This window comes from Lithobates pipiens, unplaced genomic scaffold (assembly GCF_037356315.1).
Source record: "Lithobates pipiens isolate NorthernLeopardFrog02 unplaced genomic scaffold, aLitPip1_a1.2 Scaffold_28, whole genome shotgun sequence".
NCBI classification, from domain to species: Eukaryota; Metazoa; Chordata; class Amphibia; order Anura; family Ranidae; genus Lithobates; species Lithobates pipiens.
The window spans coordinates 6,008,806-6,031,163 of record NW_027507789.1 but is presented as its reverse complement, the minus strand read 5'-3'; the positions used below and the strand labels follow the sequence as shown (position 1 = coordinate 6,031,163).

The following is a 22,358-nucleotide window of genomic DNA, read 5'->3' as shown; positions in this document are numbered from 1 at the left end:
GTGCAGAACTACAAGTCCCAGCATAACTTTCCACCCCCCACCCCCACTCCTCCCTATAAAGACTCTCCTGACACCCACATCATAAAGAGCGATGCTGCTCCAGCAGATCCATGTGGACTACAAGGTTCAGCATGTCCCCCGCCCCGCCCACAGAGGCGACACGTGGGCGGCGCTAGAACTCTTACCACGCCCCGCCCCCTCGCTCAGACGGGTCTCGGCACCACGTGACTCACTCTGCGCTCCGACGTGACCTGGACGTAGCGGCGTGACGTCAGTGGGAAGATGGCGGCGTCCATGAAGTGAGAGGACAGAAGGGGCGCAGAATGAGAGGTATGAGGGGGGCGTCCTCCTCCGGGTGTTATACGCCCGGACACCATCCTGTCACCTTTATTGTGGGTAGGACTTCTCACAGGAGTCCAGGCTTGTATTAAAGAGGCTGTGCCTGTGTGCTCCCCTATAATAGAAAGGGGAAGTCTCACTTCTCCTGTGTCAGTATGTTCATTCCACACTTCTCTCTCTCCCCCCGGGGAGATGGTTCCTTCCTGGGTCTGGTAGTGACAGGTGTCAGTGGATAGAACCATCTCACCCAGTGGGGGGGGGGGGGACACAGGAATCCCACACTCCCAACTGAGAGCAATGAGGGATTACACCCCCTGTCAGTTTTTATTGCTGTCTGTGACCCCCATTAGGGATACCCCCCTCCCCCCCATTCTATTTGTCGTCCCGACCGTTATCATTGAAAGTAAAAGAAAATCCCAAATGTTGGGTTGTCACCAGAGCAGGAATGGAGGGGAAATCTCCCCAATGGGGACACCGCAGAGATTCCCTCACTCTGGAGATATTTCTTTTCCCTTCCTGTTGTGGCTGTGGGACAGGAAGTGGTGAGAAATCTCCCCGATGGGGACACAGATGGCAAAAAATAAAAACCCGACAGGGGTTATAATCCTCCCTTATTCCGAAATGCGAAGAACATGTATTGTAATTTTACGCCTTGCGTAGCCAAATGATGGTTATATCATGGTTGGCCAGTCCTGGGAGTCTGTCATGTGACCGCCGAGCGATCTGATTGGTGTGTCCTCCGGAGACGGCTGATCACAGGTCGAGGAAAAGAGACGATCAGCGGCCAATCACAGCTCATCACCATGTGAACAGAAACTGGTCATTGGCATTCCTCTCCTCCCACTGTCAGCAGGAGGAGAGCCGATAACCGTCTTGTGTAAAAGGGGCATCTACTCCGATTATCAGTGCAGTGCCCACCAGTGCTGACAATCGGTGCCACCAATCAGTACCCACCAGTTCTGCCAATCGGTGCCGCCAATCAGTACCCAGCAGTGCTGCCAATCAGTGCCGCCAATCAGTACCCACCAGTGCTGCCAATCGGTGCCGCCAATCGGTACCCACCAGTACTGCCAATCAGTGCCACCAATCAGTGCCCATCAGTACTGCCTATCCATACCCACTAGTTCTGCCAATCAGTGCCCACCAGTGCTGACTATTGGTGCTGCCCATCATTGCCCAACAGTACTGCCAATTGGTGCCGCCTATCAGTGCCCCACCAGTACTGCCTATGCCCAACAGTACTCCCTATTAGTGCCCAACAGTACTGCCAATCGGTGCCGCCAGTCACTGCCCATCAGTACTGCCTATCCGTGCCCAACAGTACTCCCTATCAGTGTCCACCAGTGCCACCAATCAATGCCCACCAGTGCTGCCAATTGGTGTCACCAATCAGTGCCTACCAGTGCTGCCAATCAGTGCCTACCACTACTCCCTATCAATGCCCACCACTACTCCCTATCAGTGCTGCCATCAGTGCTTTCTTTTTCAGTGCAGCCTCATCAGTGGAGGAGAAAAATTACCGGTTTGCTGAATTTTATACCAAACTATGAAATATATGTTTGCAGAGCAACAGGGGATTGTTTGACCCCCCGAAATGGAGCACCATCCCCCACTGGTTATAACCCCTCCTCCCTTACTATATCCAGCATGAAAAAAAAAAAGTTTTGCCTACAGTTCTATTTTAAACCCAAAACTAAAAATATAATGTTTTGCAGCTTTACAGTCATGAGATGTGGCGGCTGCATTTCTTTTCTTTAGGCTTTTCCCTTCTGTTTTCAGGGAGCTGGCCGGTGTCACACGGCGGACGGGCTTGTAGTTCACAATGGACTGCGGGTGGGAGGTCGGTGTAGTCCATTCACTCTTCCTCCAGCTTTCTAGTGGAAAGCTTGTGGTAAGGAGCGGGTATAAAGCCGGAGGGAGGGGTGCAGGAGCCTGACATTGCACCTGTGATCCGGTAAAGCGTTTGTAGGGAAAAAAAAATAAGAGCTTTTTTCTTTTCCCTCTAAAAATATATTCATTTATTATTATTTTTCTAAAAAGGTGAACTTCTCCTTTAATACGGGGGGGGGCTCCCAATCTTCTTCAGGTGATTTATTCCACCTCATCAGTTCAGTAATTGCTGCAGATGTGATGACCCCGGGAAGTCCTGATCACCCACTGGAAGACCTGAGCTCCGAGTAAAGTTTCCCGCCCCGCCCCGCGGACCCATGTTTTTGTTGTAGCATATTTGGGCGTATATTTACAAATGTATCCCGTAGTATTGGAGTGAAAGTCGAGGGGCTTAGCAAGAAAGTGAAGCCGGAATCAGAGGGGCACACACGGGGGGAGGGGCTTTTCTGGGATGCAAATAGACACTTTAGGGGGACAATTTACTAAAACTGGAGAGTGCAAAATCTGCTGCAGCTCTGCATAGAAACCAATCAGCTTCCAGGTTTTATTGTCGAGGCTTAATTGGAGAAGCTGAATTTAGAAGCTGATTGGCTGCCATGCACAGCTGCACCAGATTCTGAGTCCTTCGGACACAGCTGATCACAGAACACAGTAAAGGGCCAATCACAGTGCTGTTTCCAATCGCAGCTGATCACATGTAAACAAACTTGCCGGTTATCGGCATTCCTTAGCTCATGCGCTCTCACAGCATGAGGAGAGGAGAGCCAGTAACCAGCTAGAGTGACCGGGAACATGTACACTGATCATCAGTGCCTCCCCATCGGGTGCCCATAAGTGCCTCCTCATCGGGTGCCCATGAGTGTCTCCTCATCGGGGGGCCCATGAGTGTCTCCTCATCGGAGGGCCCATGAGTGTCTGCTCATCGCGGGTGCCCATCAGTGTCGGCTCATCGCGGGTGCCCATCAGTGTCGGCTCATCGCGGGTGCCCATCAGTGTCGGCTCATCGCGGGTGCCCATCAGTGTCGGCTCATCGCGGGTGCCCATCAGTGTCGGCTCATCGCGGGTGCCCATCAGTGTCGGCTCATCGCGGGTGCCCATCAGTGTCGGCTCATCGCGGGTGCCCATCAGTGTCGGCTCATCGCGGGTGCCCATCAGTGTCGGCTCATCGGGGGGGCCCATCAGTGTCGGCTCATCGGGGGGCCCATCAGTGTCGGCTCATCGGGGGGGCCCATCAGTGTCGGCTCATCGGGGGGGCCCATCAGTGTCGGCTCATCGGGGGGGCCCATCAGTGTCGGCTCATCGGGGGGGCCCATCAGTGTCGGCTCATCGGGGGGGCCCATCAGTGTCGGCTCATCGGGGGGGCCCATCAGTGTCGGCTCATCGGGGGGGCCCATCAGTGTCGGCTCATGGGGGGGGCCCATCAGTGTCGGCTCATGGGGGGGGCCCATCAGTGTCGGCTCATGGGGGGGGCCCATCAGTGTCGGCTCATGGGGGGGGCCCATCAGTGTCGGCTCATGGGGGGGGCCCATCAGTGTCGGCTCATGGGGGGCCCATCAGTGTCGGCTCATGGGGGGGCCCATCAGTGTCGGCTCATGGAGGGGGCCCATCAGTGTCGGCTCATGGGGGGGGCCCATCAGTGTCGGCTCATGGGGGGGGCCCATCAGTGTCGGCTCATGGGGGGGGCCCATCAGTGTCGGCTCATGGGGGGGGCATCAGTGTCGGCTCATGGGGGGGGCCCATCAGTGTCGGCTCATGGGGGGGGCCCATCAGTGTCGGCTCATGGGGGGGGCCCATCAGTGTCGGCTCATGGGGGGGGGCCCATCAGTGTCGGCTCATGGGGGGGGCATCAGTGTCGGCTCATGGGGGGGGCCCATCAGTGTCGGCTCATGGGGGGGGCCCATCAGTGTCGGCTCATGGGGGGGGCCATCAGTGTCGGCTCATGGGGGGGGCCCATCAGTGTCGGCTCATGGGGGGGGCCCATCAGTGTCGGCTCATGGGGGGGGCCCATCAGTGTCGGCTCATGGGGGGGGCTCATCAGTGTCTCCTCATCGGGGGGGGGGGCCATCAGTACTGTCTATCAGTGCAGCCTCATTATCGCAAATCAGTTAAGGAGAAAAATCACTTATTTGGAAAATTTTATTTCAGAAAATAAGAAATTTTTTTTTGTTTTTTTTGTTCTTTTTTTTTCATTTGTTTAGCAAAAAATAAAAAAAACCCCACTGCTGATTAAATATCACCAAACGAAAGCTCTATTTGTCTGTAAAATGTAATTTGGGTACAGGGTTGCGTGACCGCTCCAACTGTCATTCATCACGTGACCGCTCTGAAAGCTGAAAATGTGGCCTGGGCAGGAAGGGGGTGAAAGTCCCCGGTATTGAAGTGGTTAAAAATTTAACACGAACGACAGGTTCTCATTAAAGACACGGCTCGAGTGTTTATTCAGTTCTACTTTTCACATTCCACGCCGCGCACAATCGGCGAGAGAAAAGCGGGCCCGGCCCAATAAAACTCCGCTCGCTTTTTTTTTTTATTAGCGCTCAGCATGTAAAGCCGCCAAGACGGCACAAAGATGGAAACTCTTAGAAATCGGCACTTGTGCGCGCTCAGCTCAGGAAAACCAAACAACCCCGCGGGTAATCTGCACCGGCCATAAAACTTCTTATATACTTTTCTTCTTCTTCTTCTTTTAAAAGTGCTGGAAATATTCTACGCGGGATTATTCTCACCACCGCCTCAAATCCACACTTTATGGACCCGCCGCTTTACCAGCTCCGCTGCTCTTTTATGGTGTGACAGCTGCGCCATTAAACCTTCCTCCTTTTTTTTTTTTCTCCTCCCTTGTAAGTGTAAACGTGTAACTTGAATAGCGGCAAGTTGTAGTTTTATAAAATAATAATAATACTAAAAAATGTCTTTTTTAGTTTTTGTTTGGATGTTTCTGATCCGATGTTCCGTCTCTGTGTGATGGAGGTGCCAGAATACCGCTTCTATGGAGCAGATGTTTGAACCGCCACCTAGTGGCGAGAGGGAGCCAAGACGGTTTCTGCCCATGTCTGGTGGGAAGGGGGGAAGCCTTTGCGCCTGACTTGCCAAGTTTTATAGTTTTTTTGGCTGTGACTTTGCATTCATGTCTGTGTGTTCTTACACTCTCGGCATGGATTTACACTAGTACTCTATGTATGATATGGGCCAGTGGCGTCGCTATGGGGGGGGGGGGGCGACAGGGTGACACCAGAGTGACCAACCATCTGTGAAAAAAAAAAATATGGCTGCGTGGCGACTTTGGACTGCGATTGTGCAGGGCTCAGACTATTTTCAGGGCTCAGACTCGGCTATTTTCGGCCCAGGCAGGTGGGGTGGGGGGGCACATGTGCAGTGAGTCAGTGACGTCATGGCGCTGCCTGGCACCATGTTTGAATGAATTGGCACCCCTCCTGAGTCCCGACCAGGAGACTGGATCCTGGCCCGCCATCTCACCACCATGCCACTGTGAGCAGCATGGACATGGATTCCCAGAGATTGGACCCCTGTCCTGCACCATCCATCCATGGCTGCTGGGGACTCCCACCACTGTGAGCAAAAGCAGACACTCCCAAAGCTGACCGAGCTCAGACATGCTCGGCTATTTTTGGCCCGGGCGGGTTCATGCCCAGCGAGTCTGATGTCACGGCGCTGCCTGGCGCCAGGTTTGAATGATCCTGGCCTGCCATCCCACCACCTTGCCATTGGGAGCAACACGGACATGGAGTCCCAGAGACAAGACCTCTGCCCTGCACCATCCATGGCTGCTGGAGACGGCCACACAATTCCAAAGCTGACTGGGCTCAGGTGTGTTCAGCTTTTTCTGGCCCGGGCGGGTTCATGCTCAGTGAGTCAATAAGGTCATGGCGCTGCCTGGGGCCATGTTTGAATGAGTCTTGACCAGGAGACTGGACCCAGGCCCGTAATCCCACCACCATGCCGCTGTGAACAGCACAGACATGGAGTCCCGGAGACTGGGCCCCTCTCCTGCACCATCCATTCATGGCTGCTGGAGACTCCCACCAACACCAAAAAACATGGCCATCCAGTTCCAAAGCTGACTGGGCTCAGACATGCTCGGCTATTTTTGGTCAGGCGGGTTCATGCACAAGTGATGTCATGGCGCAGCCTAGCGCCATGTTTGAATGAATGGTAGTGGGCACGCCTCCCGAGTCCCGACCAGGAGACTGGACTTCAGTCTGCCATGCCACTGTGAGCGGCACGGACATGGAGTCCCGGAGACTGGGCCCCTGCCCTGCACCATCCATCCATGGCTGCTGAAGACTCCCACCAACACCACTGTGAGCACGGCCACACAGTTCCAAAGCTAACTGGGCTCAGACGTGCTCGGCTTTTTTCGGCCGGGTGGGTTCCTGTCCAGTGAGTCAGGGACGTTTGAATGGCAGCACAGCAGTGGGCATGCCTTCCGAGTCCCGATCAGGAGACTGGATCCCAGCCCCCCATCCCACCACCATGTGAGCAGCACAGACATGGCGTCCCAGAGACCAGACCCCTGCACCTTCAATCCAAGGCCGCTGGAAACTCCCACGCCACTGTTAGTAGGGCTAATGCCACAAATTTTCACCATCTCTTGTATCCTCTCGGTCTGACCATTTCTTGTATGGCGGCGGGGGGGAGGGTCAAACCAACACTGATGACATCACTGGTATGGGCTATTTACTGTTTAGGATAATACTTGGCAGTCTGTGGGAGACTTTGTAGAGATCATAATTGTATGTGAGTTGCGACTAGGTGTGATTTCATGCACACTGTTCATTCTATGCTTGTTTCTCTTACGGATTCATTAAGCCTTGTATCACGCTATGACCCGCATGTGAATTGCACAGGAACTGCACTGCAATCCTATGCATTTCACATGTGATGCAGTGCAATTTGAGCCCTTTCATTGTGACATTCTGGGGTGCCTATTGGACGGTAGCCCTGGGTGCATGTGACGTAAGCATTGCCGGCGAGCTTTTCCAATGTCGCCCTTCTCTGTACTACTCTATATCAATAATTATTGAAGTCCTGCCGCTTCTTAGATTCAAATAGTGCCCAAAATGCTTGCAGTGCCCATGGTTGGAGCTAAGTGGTGCATCATTCATGGGCTAAAACAGGCAATGAGGAGGGGACATGATGCCTCCTTACCGCCTGTCAAAATCCCTGAAAAGTTATCCAGCTCAGAGCGCTTTTCGGAGGGCAAATACCAGGGTGGATTTGATTTAAATCAAGTCGATTTTAAATCATAATTTTTAAAGAGCAACTGTCATCTCTGTCCCTCAGCGGCTCCTCCTCTGACCCGCTGTTGGCTCCTCCTCTGACCCGCTGTTGGCTCCTCCTCTGACCCGCTGTTGGCTCCTCCTCTGACCCGCTGTTGGCTCCTCCTCTGACCCGCTGTTGGCTCCTCTTCTAACCCGCTGTTGGCTCCTCTTCTGACCTGCTGTTGGCTCCTCCTCTGACCTGCTGTTGGCTCCTCCTCTGACCTGCTGTTGGCTCCTCCTCTGACCTGCTGTTGGCTCCTCCTCTGACCTGCTGTTGGCTTCTCTTCTGACCTGCTGTTGGCTTCTCTTCTGACCTGCTGTTGGCTTCTCTTCTGACCCGCTGTTGGCTCCTCCTCTGACCCGCTGTTGGCTCTTCCTCTGACCTTTTGGCTCCTCCTCTGACCCGCTGTTGGCTCCTCCTCTTACCCACTGTTGGCTCCTCCTCTGTCCCGCAGCGGCTCCTCTGACCTGTTGGCTCCCCCTCTGACCCGCTGTTGGCTCCTCTTCTAACCCGCTGTTGGCTCCTCTTCTGACCTGCTGTTGGCTCCTCCTCTGACCTGCTGTTGGCTCCTCCTCTGACCTGCTGTTGGCTCCTCCTCTGACCTGCTGTTGGCTCCTCCTCTGACCTGCTGTTGGCTCCTCCTCTGACCTGCTGTTGGCTCCTCCTCTGACCTGCTGTTGGCTCCTCTTCTGACCTGCTGTTGGCTTCTCTTCTGACCCACTGTTGGCTCCTCCTCTGACCCGCTGTTGGCTCTTCCTCTGACCTTTTGGCTCCTCCTCTTACCCACTGTTGGCTCCTCCTCTGTCCCGCAGCGGCTCCTCTGACCTGTTGGCTCCCCCTCTGACCCGCTGTTGGCTCCTGCTCTGACCCGCTGTTGGCTCCTCCTCTGACCCGCTGTTGACTCACCAACAGTCCCATTCACTTTAATGGGATGGCTGGTGATGCGGCAGTGACACAACAAGGTGAGGGACGTTGCGGCAGCAGGTGATTGGACGCCCGCTAACAGGCGCTGCCATGATGGATCTGAAATGACAGGTGCTTTTTAAATGTAAGGACTCATTCTTGCTGGTAGTTAGAAGCGTTAATATTTGCAAACAAAATGAAGGTTTCCTCTTTAGAATAATAAGTTGTCAGGTTAGTAAAACAGCGATATCAGAACCGATTTCAGTGATACAGTTTGTAGTGTACATAGATTTGCAAAACAATGGGATAAAGGAACATTCCTGAACTTTGGTTTATCTCATGGTTACTGTGACATTGTGTGAATGTATCAATGCAGTGCATGTTATCTCAGCTTTTATTCATTGATATATTGATATTGCATATGAAAAAATATATACTGCCCGTAGCAGCCAATGGGATCCGCAGCTGTCTGTTTTCTCATTCTCTGCACAAACGTGAGATTCCCCTATCTGCTTTCGTTGGGTGAAACGAGTCGTTGCGCTCCGTGGAGTACGTTGCCGTCTTTGCAGTGGCCCGCCACACTCGTAAAACCCCCCATTTACCAGCAGACTCAACGTTTTGATAAACATTTTGAGATGTTCTCGTAATTCAACGTAAGAACTGCGCTCGGCGCGTGTCAGTAGTTTACCTAATGACCACGATACGTGGCATTCATCTTTTCCACTGAGGTAACTCGCACACACTCCGTAAAAATCTTACCGACCTCCATATTTTTGTAGCAGCGATCTCATTTCCTCGCCGCTCCGCATTAACGAGCGCTCCGGAGGCCGCTGTGGGGTTCGCAAGCTACGTTTTTGTTTTTTTCAGGAGGACGCGGGGGAACTGGAAAATATCACAGCCTGTGTTTTCCTTGACGCCAGGCTAATGATCTTGTGAGAAATGCCCACTTGGTGTTTTTTTATACCAAGTATGGTTTGGTCTGTGATAGGAGATGCAGCGAGGAGATGGGAATGAACTGGTAACCCCGGATTTGTGGTTACAGATCCTTCTCCCATGAAAGTGCTGGAGAGGAAATGGCCTTCTTTTTTTTTCTACTTTTGTAACAGAAAATATAAAAAAAAAAATTTGAATTTATTTAAAGCCCATTTTTGGGATTAAATGAACCCTCCCCCGCCACCCCCTTCTAACACGAAGTACCCCTCTCATTTAGCCTAAAGTGGTTCTAAAGGTTATAAGGTTTCTTTTTTAATTTTTATTTTTTTTACCTTAACATTTTAAGGCCCGGATTTTCCCCTTTTAACCAGGCCATTTTTTTGCAATACGGAACCGCATCGCTTTAACTGACAATTACGTTCGTGCTGCGGGTGGAGAGAATTTTTGCTGCAGGGGGGAGGGAGAGTCTGTGCTGCAGTGGAGGGATGAGAGTCTAGGCTGCGGGGGAAGAGCCTGTGTTGTGGGTTGAAAGAGTTTGTGCGGTGGGGGGGAAGAGTCTGTGCTACGGTGGGGGGAAAGAGTCTGTGCTGCAGGGGGGGGAAGAGTCTGTGCTGCGGGGGGGGGAAGAGTCTGTGCTGCGGGGGTGGGAAGAGTCTGTGCTGCGGGGGTGGGAAGAGTCTGTGCTGCGGGGGTGGTATTTGATCACCTCTGTGGTTTTTATTTTTTGCGCTATAAACAAAATAATCAAAATTAATGCTGACAGGGGTTACACAACCCTCCATTCCTCTATCCAAAATGATAAGAAAGAAAAGCTTTGCCTATAGTTCTATGATGAAAACTTTGTGTGCTGAAAGTTGCGGAGACGCTGGAGAAAAGCCGATCACTTGTGCTCAGCCTGTGCACCAAACAATGTTTTGTATGAAACCTGCATGATATAAGGGGGAAGAGCCTGTGCTGTAGGGGAAGAGCCTGTGCTGTAGGGGAAGAGCCTGTGCTGGGGGGGGGGAAGAGTCTGTGCTGCAGGGTGGGGGAAGAGTCTGTGTTGTGGGGGGGAAGAGTCTGGGCTGCGGGTTGGAGGAGAGTCTGTGCTGTGGGGGGGAACAGTCTGTGTTGTGGGGGGGGGGAAGAGTCTGTGCTGCGGGGGGGAAAGTCTGTGCTGCGGGGGGGGGGGAAAGAGTCTGTGCTGCGGGGGGGGAAGAGCCTGTGCTGCGGGGGGGAAGAGTCTGTGCTGCGGGGGGGAAGAGTCTGTGCTGCGGGGGGGGGAAGAGTCTGTGCTGCGGGGGGGGGGAAGAGTCTGTGCTGCGGGGGGGGGGGGAAGAGTCTGTGCTGCGGTGGGGGGGAAGAGTCTGTGCTGCGGGGGGGGAGAGTTTGTGCTGCGGGGGTGGGAAGAGTCTGTGCTGCGGGGGTGGGAAGAGTCTGTGCTGCGGGGGTGGGAAGAGTCTGTGCTGCGGGGGTGGGAAGAGTCTCTGCTGCGGGGGTGGGAAGAGTCTGTGCTGCGGGGGTGGGAAGAGTCTGTGCTGCGGGGGGGAAGAGTCTGCTGTGGGGGGGAAGAGTCTGTGCTGTGGAGGAGAGTCTGTGCTGCGGGGGGGAAGAGTCTGCTGCGGGGGGGAAGAGTCTGCTGCGGGGGGAAGAACCTGTGCTGCGGGGGGAAGAGCCTGTTTTGTGGGGGGGGAAGAGCCTGTGCTGCGGGGGGGGCCTATGCTGCGGGGGGGAAGAGCCTTGCTGCGGGGGGGGGGAAGTGTCTGTGCTGCGGGGGGGGGGAGAGTCTGTGCTGCGGGGGGGGAAGAGTCTGAGCTGCGGGGGGGGGGGAAGAGTCTGGGCTGCGGGTTGGAGGAGAGTCTGGGCTGCGGGGGGAAGAGCCTGTGCCGTGGGGGGAAGAGTCTATGCTGCGGGGGGAGGGGAGAGTCTGTGCTGCGGGGGGGGGGGAAGAGTCTGAGCTGCGGGAGGGGGGGAAGAGTCTGGGCTGCGGGTTGGAGGAGAGTCTGGGCTGCGGGTTGGAGGAGAGTCTGGGCTGCGGGGGGAAGAGCATGTGCTGTGGGGGGAAGAGTCTATGCTGCGGGGGGGGGGAAGAGTCTGTGCTGCGGGTGGGGGGCAAGAGCTTGTGCTGCGGGTGGAGAGAATTTTTGCTGCAGGGGGGAGGGAGAGTCTGTGCTGCAGTGGAGGGATGAGAGTCTAGGCTGCGGGGGAAGAGCCTGTGTTGTGGGTTGAAAGAGTTTGTGCGGTGGGGGGGAAGAGTCTGATCACCTCTGTGGTTTTTATTTTTTGCGCTATAAACAAAATAATCAAAATTAATGCTGACAGGGGTTACACAACCCTCCATTCCTCTATCCAAAATGATAAGAAAGAAAAGCTTTGCCTATAGTTCTATGATGAAAACTTTGTGTGCTGAAAGTTGCGGAGACGCTGGAGAAAAGCCGATCACTTGTGCTCAGCCTGTGCACCAAACAATGTTTTGTATGAAACCTGCATGATATAAGGGGGAAGAGCCTGTGCTGTAGGGGAAGAGCCTGTGCTGTAGGGGAAGAGCCTGTGCTGGGGGGGGGGAAGAGTCTGTGCTGCAGGGTGGGGGAAGAGTCTGTGCTGCGGGGGTGGGAAGAGTCTGTGCTGTGGGGGAGAGTCTGTGCTGCGGGGGGGAAAGTCTGCTGCGGGGGGAAGAGCCTGTGCTGCGGGGGGGAGTCTGTGCTGCGGGGGGGAAGAGCCTGTGCTGCGGGGGGGGGGGAAGTGTCTGTGCTGCGGGGGGGGGGGGAGTCTGTGCTGCGGGGGGGGGGAAGAGTCTGGGCTGCGGGTTGGAGGAGAGTCTGGGCTGCGGGTTGGAGGAGAGTCTGGGCTGCGGGGGGAAGAGCATGTGCTGTGGGGGGAAGAGTCTATGCTGCGGGGGGGGGGGAAGAGTCTGTGCTGCGGGTGGGGGGCAAGAGCTTGTGCTGCGGGTGGAGAGAATTTTTGCTGCGGGGGGAGGGAGAGTCTGTGCTGCAGTGGAGGGATGAGAGTCTAGGCTGCGGGGGAAGAGCCTGTGTTGTGGGTGGAAAGAGTTTGTGCGGTGGGGGGGAAGAGTCTGTGCTACGGTGGGGGGGGGGGGGGAGAGTCTGTGCTATGGTGGGGGGGGGGAGAGTCTGTGCTGCGGTGGGGGGGAAAGAGTCTGTGCTGTGGTGGGGGGGAAAGAGTCTGTGCTGCAGGGGGGGGAAGAGTCTGTGCTGCGGGGGGGGGAAGAGTCTGTGCTGCGGGGGGGGAAGAGTCTGTGCTGCGGGGGTGGGAAGAGTCTGTGCTGCGGGGGTGGGAAGAGTCTGTGCTGCGGGGGTGAGAAGAGTCTGTGCTGCGGGGGTGGGAAGAGTCTGTGCTGTGGGGGAGAGTCTGTGCTGCGGGGGGGGGAAGAGTCTGTGCTGCGGGGGTGGGAAGAGTCTGTGCTGCGGGGGTGGGAAGAGTCTGTGCTGCGGGGGTGGGAAGAGTCTGTGCTGCGGGGGTGGGAAGAGTCTGTGCTGTGGGGGAGAGTCTGTGCTGCGGGGGGGAAAGTCTGCTGCGGGGGGAAGAGCCTGTGCTGCGGGGGGGAGTCTGTGCTGCGGGGGGGAAGAGCCTGTGCTGCGGGGGGGGGGGAAGTGTCTGTGCTGCGGGGGGGGGGAGTCTGTGCTGCGGGGGGGGGGGAAGAGTCTGGGCTGCGGGTTGGAGGAGAGTCTGGGCTGCGGGTTGGAGGAGAGTCTGGGCTGCGGGTTGGAGGAGAGTCTGGGCTGCGGGGGGAAGAGCATGTGCTGTGGGGGGAAGAGTCTATGCTGCGGGGGGGGGGGGGAAGAGTCTGTGCTGTGGGTGGGGGGCAAGAGCTTGTGCTGCGGGTGGAGAGAATTTTTGCTGCGGGGGGAGGGAGAGTCTGTGCTGCAGTGGAGGGATGAGAGTCTAGGCTGCGGGGGAAGAGCCTGTGTTGTGGGTGGAAAGAGTTTGTGCGGTGGGGGGGAAGAGTCTGTGCTACGGTGGGGGGGGGGGAGAGTCTGTGCTGCGGTGGGGGGGAAAGTGCCTGTGCTGCGGTGGGGGGGGGAAAGTGCCTGTGCTGCGGTGGGGGGGGGAAAGTGCCTGTGCTGCGGTGGGGGGGGGAAAGTGCCTGTGCTGCGGTGGGGGGGAAAGTGTCTGTGCTGCGGTGGGGGGGAAAGAGTCTGTGCTGCGGGTGGGAGTCTGTGCTGCGGGGGGTAAAGAATCTGTGCTGCGGATGGGAGTCTGTGCTGCGGGGGGAGAGTCTCTGCTGAGGGGAGAGTCTGTGCTGCGAGAAGGGAGGAGAGTCTGTGCTGCGGGGGGGGGAGAAGAGCCTGTACCTGGGGGGGGGGGGGGGAGCTTGTGCTATGGATGGTCATGGGAGATTTAAATGGTTTTCTACTTGCTTCATCCCCTGAACAAATGAGAATGTGTATAAACATTTAATCCGCATGATGGAGAGTACAAAATCTAGTGCAGCTCTGCATAGAAACCAGCTTCCAGGTTTTGTTTTTTTCCTTTGTCAAAGCTTAATTAAACAAGCTGAAGTCAGAAGCTGATTGGCTCCCATGCAGAGCTGCACCAGATTTTGCACTGTCCAGTTTTAGTAAATCTCCCCCCATTGTGTCCGCCTGTTGGGTCTTCTCGGTTCTGCCCGTTTTGTAGGCTCCTTGTCTCACAGAACAAGAGAGAGGTTGCTTGCGTGACCTATGTGACAAGAGGGTATAGCTCCACCCAAAGCCCAGTAAAAAAAAAAAAAAAACGTCTGGTTCTAGCTGCGTTTGTTTGCACACATAACAAGTAGATGTTCACCTTCACTGAATGACATTTCGTTTGCTCTGCGCTTTGTGTATTGAAAGCAATTGCCTTAAAAAAAAAAATCGTTTTTTTTTTTTTTTTTTAATCCTACCACCTATTTGCAGTCACTTCCTGTGTGCAGACACCCCATTGGTGCTTGCGTTGCGTTTCTCAGGGCGGGTCTTCTAATGGTGACCACAATGGGCCACGCCTACTCACTGTGTGTTGAAGGACCCGCTTGTAGTCTCCGTTGGAAGCTCATGTGATAATAAGCAGTGGTGTTATCCTGTAATAGGAAGTGCCGTGGCAGGATCACCAGGGATTATTTCAATGAAAACTCAAAACTGTAAAAGTTAAAAATAATGAAAGTGACTTTTTACTGATTTGTTTTGCTCACACTTTAACCACTTCAGCCCCGGACCATTTTGCAGGCCAATGACCAGACCACTTTTTTGCGATTCGGCACTGCGTCGCTTTAACTGACAATTGCGCGGTCGTGCGACGTGGCTCCCAAACAAAATTGGTGTACTTTTTTTTTCCCACCACAAATAGAGCTTTCTTTTGGTGGTATTTGATCACCTCTGCGGTTTTTATTTTTTGCGCTATAAACAAAAATAGAGCGACAATTTTGAAAAAAACGCATTATTTTTTACTTTTTGTTATAATAAATATCCCCCAAAAATATATATAAAAAAAAAATTTTCCCCTCAGTTTAGGCCGATACGTATTCTTCTACATATTTTTGGTAAAAAAAAATTGCAATAAGCGATTATTGATTGGTTTGCGCAAAAGTTATAGCATTTACAAAATAGGGATAGTTTTATAGCATTTTTATTAATACTTTTTTTTACTAGTAATGGCGGTGATCAGCGATTTTTATTATGACTGCGACGTGGCGGACACATCGGACATTTTTGACACATTTTTGGGACCATTGTCATTTATACCGCAATCGGTGCTATACAAATGCACCGATTCCTGTGTAAATGACACTGGCAGTGAAAGGGTTAACCAGTGGGTGGCATTGTAGGAGTTAAGTGTGTCCTAGGGGCGTGTTACTAACTGTGGGGGGCGTGGCTGTGTGTTAGTGAACAATGATCTCTGCTCCAATCACGGGGAGCAGAGATCAGCGTCACTTGTTGCTAGGCAGAACGGGGAGATGCTGTTTACAACGGCATCTCCCCGTTCTCCTTCCCCGTGAGACGATCGTGGGTATCCCCGCTAGCGATCGAGTCCGCGGGACCCGTGACCGGACTTACGGGGGGGGGGGGGGGTCCTGACCGGCACGGCGGCGTGCACACGATGGCAAGGCGGCAAATTCAACTTAACGTACCTGTACGCCAGTTTGCCTGCCCGTGCCATTCTGTACATCGTCGTGCGCCGGTCGGGAACTGGCTAAGGTACATTTTGTCATTTAGCACAGTTGCTGTTTTAATGTTTTTCCAGGTAAACAGATGATTATAGAGCTGGTTTATCATATAGAGCTGGCTTGGGGTGACGCCATCTGATCTGTTTGATCCTCAGGAACGGCGGGAATGTGCCTGGCACAGATCCACAGAACGGTTATTGGGTCACCAACGACGTGCCGACTGCTCCAGATATGCTGCAAGAGGAACCAGCGCTGGTCTCTTTTTGATCACCCTAAACGCAAGGTTAGTATCAGTTTACCAGTCACTAGAGATTGGCCGAACGGCAAACCCCATTGAAATCTATGGGAACTGAACTGGAAAAAATCAAAAGTGCCCATTTGGAAGGCTTATATGCAAGGAATTGGCCATAAAATGAGTATTGGGGGGTCTGGGTACTGCCCTGGGGGGGGGGGGGGGGGGGACATGTATCAATGCAAAAAAACATAAAAATTTAAATAATTTTTTTGTTTTTAGGAGCAGTGATTTTAATGATGCTTTCAAAAGAAAAATGAAAAATTCCTTTGATTATAGTGCCTGGGCGGTCCCCATAGTCTGCCTGTAAAGTGGCGCATCTGCAGCATGCATAGAACATACTGCAGCAAAACTGAGATTTCTAAAGAAAAAAAAAAAAAACTCAAATCCTATTTAACCACTAGAGATCCGCGCTATGGCCGAATGTCGGCTACATCCCGGACCTGCTTTGCCGGGACTACATCTATTGACGTTGCCCCGTGCACGAGCGGCCTGCGTGCCCCCTGCTCTGTAATCAGCGAGTCTATGAGACTCACTGGATAACAGATCGGAGTAAGGGGTCGATCCCGACCCCGTACCACGTGATCAGCTGTCAGCCAATGACAGCTGATCGTGTGGTGACAACAGAGTCGGTAATCGGCTATTTTTGGATAAAAAAAATAAAAAAAAGCCGATCATCGGCGGCCGTGAGAGGGACATCAGCTGTCGCCAGCTCATCAGTGCTCACCTGTCCCCTGCCAGTGCCACCTAATAATAGGCAACAGTGCCGCCTATCAGTGCCCACAGTGCCACCCATCAGTGTCCATAGTGGCACTTATCAGTGCCCACAATCTGCCTCAACAACAGTGCTGCTCCTCGGTGCCACATATCAGTGTCATCTACCAGTGCCACCTATCAAAGCCACCTATCAGTGGCCATCAATGTCATCTACCAGTGCCCATCAGTGCCACCTATCAAAGCCACCTATCAGTGGCCATCAATGTCATCTACCAGTGCCCATCAGTGCCACCTATCAGTGCCCATCAGTCCCATCTATCAGTGGTACCTATCGGTGCCACCTTATCTGTGCCCATCTTTGCCCATCAGTGCCGCCTTATCTGTGCCCATCAATACTGCCTTATCTGTCTCCTTTAGAGCCACCTCATCTGTGCCTATCAGTGCCACCTTAACTGTGCCCACCAGTGCCGCCTCATCAGCGCATGTCAATGAAGGAGAAAAATGACTTGTTTGCAAAATTTTATAACAAACTATTAAACATGATTTTTTATTTTTTTTGTTGCATCTTTTTTTGTTTGTTTAGCAAAAAATAAAACTCCGAGCTGTAATTAAATACCACCAAAAGAAAGCTCTATTTGTGGGAAAAATATGATAAAAATGTCATTTGGGTACAGTGTTGTATGCCCGCGCAATTGTCATTTAAAGTGCGTCAGCGCTGAAAGCTGAAAATTGGTCTGGGCAAGAGTGGGGTTTAAGTGCCTGGTAAGCAAGTGGTTAAATTGACTTGCTGTTGCAAAGAAAATAAAAAAACACAACGTGGGACCCCCCCCCTAAAATCCATAACAGACATGTCGGGAAAACAGGGGGGCCTCCTGAACCCTACCAGGCCACAAGCCCTCAACATGGGGTGCCCCCCCCCCCCCCACCTTGTCCCTATGTTGATGCCCAGAAGGCCCTGGTATGGACAGGGAGGGGGACTCAATGCCATATTTTCTTTTTTTTTCACCTGCGTGGCAAACTCGCCCGTAAGTGGGAGCAGGTACCTGTCAAAAGAAAGTACCCCCCCCCCCCCCCCCGTGAACGGCAAGAGGGGGGGTAGATGGCAGACAAGCAGAGCTTCCCCTTTTGGGTGGAGCTCTTGCTTTATATCCCACCTCCCAGCATCTGAAACCCCTTAAAGGCCTTGGAAGGTGCCAAGGGGTTAAAGGAAAGTATTATTTGGGCACATTGTTTATGTTTTGGGCATCCTGAGGTACACAGAGAACCTGACTGATTGTGATATTTCTGTATCTGCAGTATGTGGCCCAGCATGGGGTTCTATGTCACAGAGCGAAGCCCAAAACAGATTTGGCTGACTCGGCGGCTCAGGAGGAGAATGGAATGAGGGAGGTGAAGGCGATATCCAGTGTGCTCCATGTGCCAGACAAAGACCCTTCCAAAGGTACAGCCGCTCCGGAAGAGCGAGCCGCTCCAGAAGAACGAGCCGCTCCGGAAGAGCGAGCCGCTGGCGACAAACTCTGCGATCAGTTCCCCAGCTCAGAGGACAGCAGAGGCTGGAAGGAGATCAAAGTGGACCTGTCTACCCTGCCTGGGATTTTCGCTCGACTGTCAAAGATCAGACTCTCAGGTATATACTGATCCTCGGATGATGAGCATTTCCTGGGCCATTGCACTCTGTATTCAACTGATATTTGGGTAAATTTAACCACTTCGTGACCGCAGTATGTATACATATGTTGCGGCTTTGAAGTGGTTTACCTGGGGTTATGGCTGCCGATTATTTCTCTCATAAAAGCAATCCGAGCTGATTAGCCGCTGGATCGCTTTTGGAAGCAGCAGGAGAGGTGGGAGGGGCAGAGTCACAAACTACTGCAGGGAAATTTCCCCATTGAGGGAGGGGCAGATACACAAACTACTGCAGGGAAATTTCCCCATTGAGGGAGGGGCAGATACACAAACTACTGCAGGGAAATTTCCCCATTGAGGGAGGGGCAGATACACAAACTACTGCAGGGAAATTTCCCCATTGTGGGAGGGGCAGAGACACAAACTACTGCAGGGAAATATCGCCATTGTGGGAGGGGCAGAGTCACAAACTACTGAAGGGAAATTTCCCCATTGTGGGAGGGGCAGAGGCACAGACGACTGCAGAGAAATCTCACCATTGATGGAGCGGCAGAGACATGCTGCTCTATGGAAATTTCACCCTCCTGGGATTGACTGCAACTAAAACTGATCTGGGTAAATCTCACTGTTGTGGGAGGGACATTATTAATATGGGAGGGGCAGAGGCCAATTCTACTGGGAGAAATCTTACTGATGTGGCAGGAGCAGAGACACATACTACTGGGAGAATGTTACTGTTGTAGGAGGGGCAGAGAGGCATACTACTGGGAGAAAACTAACTATTGTGGGAGGGGCAGAGACACATACTACTAGGAGAAATCTCACTATTGTGGGAGGGGCAGAGACGCATACTACTAGGAGAAATCTCACTATTGTGGGAGGGGCAGAGACACATACTACTTGGAGAAATCTCACTATTGTGGGTGGGGCAGAGACACATACTACTTGGAGAAATCTCAGTATTGTGGGTGGGGCAGAGACACATACTACTTGGAGAAATCTCACTATTGTGGGTGGGGCAGAGACACATACTACTAGGAGAAATCTCACTATTGTGGGTGGGGCAGAGACACATACTACTAGGAGAAATCTCACTATTGTGGGAGGGGCAGAGACACATACTACTAGGAGAAATCTCACTATTGTGGGTGGGGCAGAGGCGCATACTAGTAGGAGAAATCTCACTATTGTGGGAGGGGCAGAGGCGCATACTAGTAGGAGAAATCTCACTATTGTGGGAGGGGCAGAGGCGCATACTAGTAGGAGAAATCTCACTATTGTGGGAGGGGCAGAGACACATACTACTAGGAGAAATCTCACTATTGTGGGAGGGGCAGAGGCGCATACTAGTAGGAGAAATCTTACTATTGTGGGAGGGGCAGAGATACATTATACCGGGAGAAATCTCACTATTGTGGGAGGGGCAGAGACACATTATACTGGGAGAAATCTCACTATTGTGGGAGGGGCAGAGACACATACTACTAGGAGAAATCTCACTATTGTGGGAGGGGCAGAGACACATACTACTGGGAGAAATCTCACTATTGTGGGAGGGGCAGAGACGCATACTACTAGGAGAAATTGCAGTATTGTGGGTGGGGCAGAGACACATACCTCTGAGAGAAGTCTCATAATTATGGGAGGGGCAGAGACACACTATTCTGGGGAAATTTCACCATTGTGAGACGGACTGAGAGTAAAACTAATCCTGGGAGGGGCAGAGGCATAAACTGGTCCGGGGAAATCTCACCATTGTGGGAGGGTCAGAAATACTTTACACTTTCAGCTCCCTGGTGCCCGCCCATTGAATGTGGGTGGAGTTGGTCTTTAAATCCATTATAAATTCACATGCGCCTTTCAAGCGATGATAAATATCGCCGCACCGCGGTTCATATTTTATTTCTCGCTTTAAACATAACAGCTGCCTTTCAGCGCTGATTTAAGGTTTTTGTGTCAGAAAATGTTCACACCTATTGTAGTTCCATCAAATGAGGTTCCACCCCGGAGTGTAAGAATGGCGTTTTATACTGCAAGAATAAATCCTGGAAGACGCAAACCCCTCGCCAGTAATCCCTTCTTATTATCACTACGCCAGACTGAGCTGCAAGAGGCAATCACCTCCATTTAATTGGAATGCTTAATTTACAGTATTAATTATTGTAGCGAGGTTATTCACTTGTTAATAAGATAACAAGCGCCATTAAATAAGTGGACACCTGAAGGTAAACTAGAATTCTACTCGAGAGTTTGAAGTACCTGAATTCCGGCTCTTTCTTTTATCTCTCTAGTTGGATTTTCCAATCCTTAAAGTCTGTAAACCCCAAATGTCTTATAAATGTCTCCCCCCCTCCCCCCCTTGTGAGTGTTAAATATTCCATTACAAGCCTTATCATTTCTGTTTATGGGGTGCCTAAAAACACTCGGCGACCCCCCCCCCCCCCCAGTTTCTTCTCGTTCGCTCTGCTTCCTGTGAGTGGGCGACAAAGATCATCACAATCTTCTACTGCCCCGGTATTGTTGTCACCCCGCAGGATCCTCTTATATCCCGGACAGTCGCCCGACAGACCGGCCGTGCACATCACAGTTTAGTAATAGAAGTCGTGTGGCTGTAGAATAAAAATGTCTCATTTAAAGTGTATGTCAAGGCAAAATCAACAAAAAAAAGTATTTTGGACATCTCTGCAATACTCATTTCCCAAGTGCAGAAAATATAGCGTGCGCCTACCTTCCCAATCACATGGTGTCAGCCCTGCCTACTTCATTTCTGATGGATTGCAGAGAACATTGTCACCTCCTCATCTCCTCCCTCTCTCCTCTCTCTATAGCCCCTCCTCATCTCCTCTCCCTTTCCTCTCTATAGTCCATCCTCATCCCCTCTCCATAACCCCTCCTCATCTCCTACCCCTCTCCTCTCCGTAATCACTCCTCATCTCCTCCCCCTCTCCTCTCCATAGCCCCTATTCAACTCATCCCCCTCTCCTCTCCACAACCCTTCCTCATCTCCTCCCCCTCTCCTCTCCATAACCCCTCCTCATCTCCTCCTCTCCTCTCCATAGCCCCTCCTTATCGCCTCTCCCTCTCCTCTCCATAACCCTTCCTCATCTCCTACCCTTCTCCTCTCCATAACCCCTCCTCATCTCCTCCCCCTCTCCTCTCCATAGCCCCTCCTCATCTCCTCCCCCTCTCCTCTCCCTCTCCTCTCCATAACCCTTCCTCATCTCCTACTCCTTTCTATAATCCCCTCTCCTCTCCATAACCCCTCCTCATCTCCTCCCCCTCTCCTCTCCATAGCCCCTCCTCATCTCCCCCTCTCCTCTCCATAGCCCCTCCTCATCTCCCCCTCTCCTCTCCATAACCCCTCCTCACCATCTCCTACCCCTTTCCTCTCCATAATCCCTCCTCCTCTTCCCCCCTCCTCTCATTAAACCCTCCTCATCTCATCCCCTCTCCTCTCCATAGCCCTCCTCATCTCTCCCCCTCCTCTCTAAAGCCCCTCCTCATCCCCTCTCTATAGCCCTTCCTCGTTTCCTCCCCCTCTCCTCTCCGTAGCCCCTCTTCCTCTCTCCTCTCCATTAACCCTTCTCATCTTCTCCCCTTCTCCTCTCTATAGCCCCTCCTCATCCTTTCCTCTTCATAGCCCCTCGTCATCTTTAACCCCCTCTCCTCTCAATAGCCCCTCCTCATCTCCTCCCCCTCTCCTCTCTATAGCCCCACCTCATGTCCTCCTCCTCTCCTCTCCATAGCCCCTCCTCGTCGTCTCTCCACTACCCCCTCTCATCTCCGCCCCCTCTCCTCTCTATAGCCCCTCCTCATCGCCACCCCGTCTCTCCATAACCCTCCCCCTCTCCTCTCCAAAGCCCTTCCTCATTTCCTCCCCCTCTCCTCTCCACAACCCCTCCTCATCTCCTCCCCCTCTCCTCTCCATAGCCCCTCCTCATCTCTGCCCCCTCTCCTTTCTATAGCCCCTCCTCATCTCCTCCCCCTCTCCTTCCCCTCTCCTCTCCATTACCCCTCCTCATCTCCCCCTCCTCATCTCCAACCCCTCTTCTCTGTATAACCCTCCTTATCTCCTCTCCCTCTCCTCTCCATAACCCCTCCTCATTTCAAATTGAATTTTGTTTGGCTTTTCTTCCACTTTTGAAAACGTTTTAATAACTTTGTCATTTACAGCCCTGGTGGTGATCACGGCATCAGCCGGCTATGCAATGGCTCCTGTGCCCTTTGACCTCAGCTGCTTCCTATTGGCCTCTGTGG

The 22,358-nt window shown here is 52.8% G+C and overlaps 1 protein-coding gene across 1 annotated transcript in view; it reads left to right on the top strand.

The window, feature by feature from the left end:
• The first annotated feature begins 218 nt into the window (after window positions 1–218).
• The window catches only part of COX10 (cytochrome c oxidase assembly factor heme A:farnesyltransferase COX10), a 161,354-nt gene continuing 139,214 nt past the window's right edge, over window positions 219–22,358 (top strand). The window contains exons 1-4 of the mRNA XM_077458622.1: window positions 219–330; window positions 15,622–15,749; window positions 17,772–18,102; window positions 22,275–22,350. Coding sequence (XP_077314748.1) covers window positions 324–330; window positions 15,622–15,749; window positions 17,772–18,102; window positions 22,275–22,350 — 542 coding nt within the window. The 5' untranslated portion in view covers window positions 219–323. The remainder of the gene's footprint in view (window positions 331–15,621; window positions 15,750–17,771; window positions 18,103–22,274; window positions 22,351–22,358) is intronic.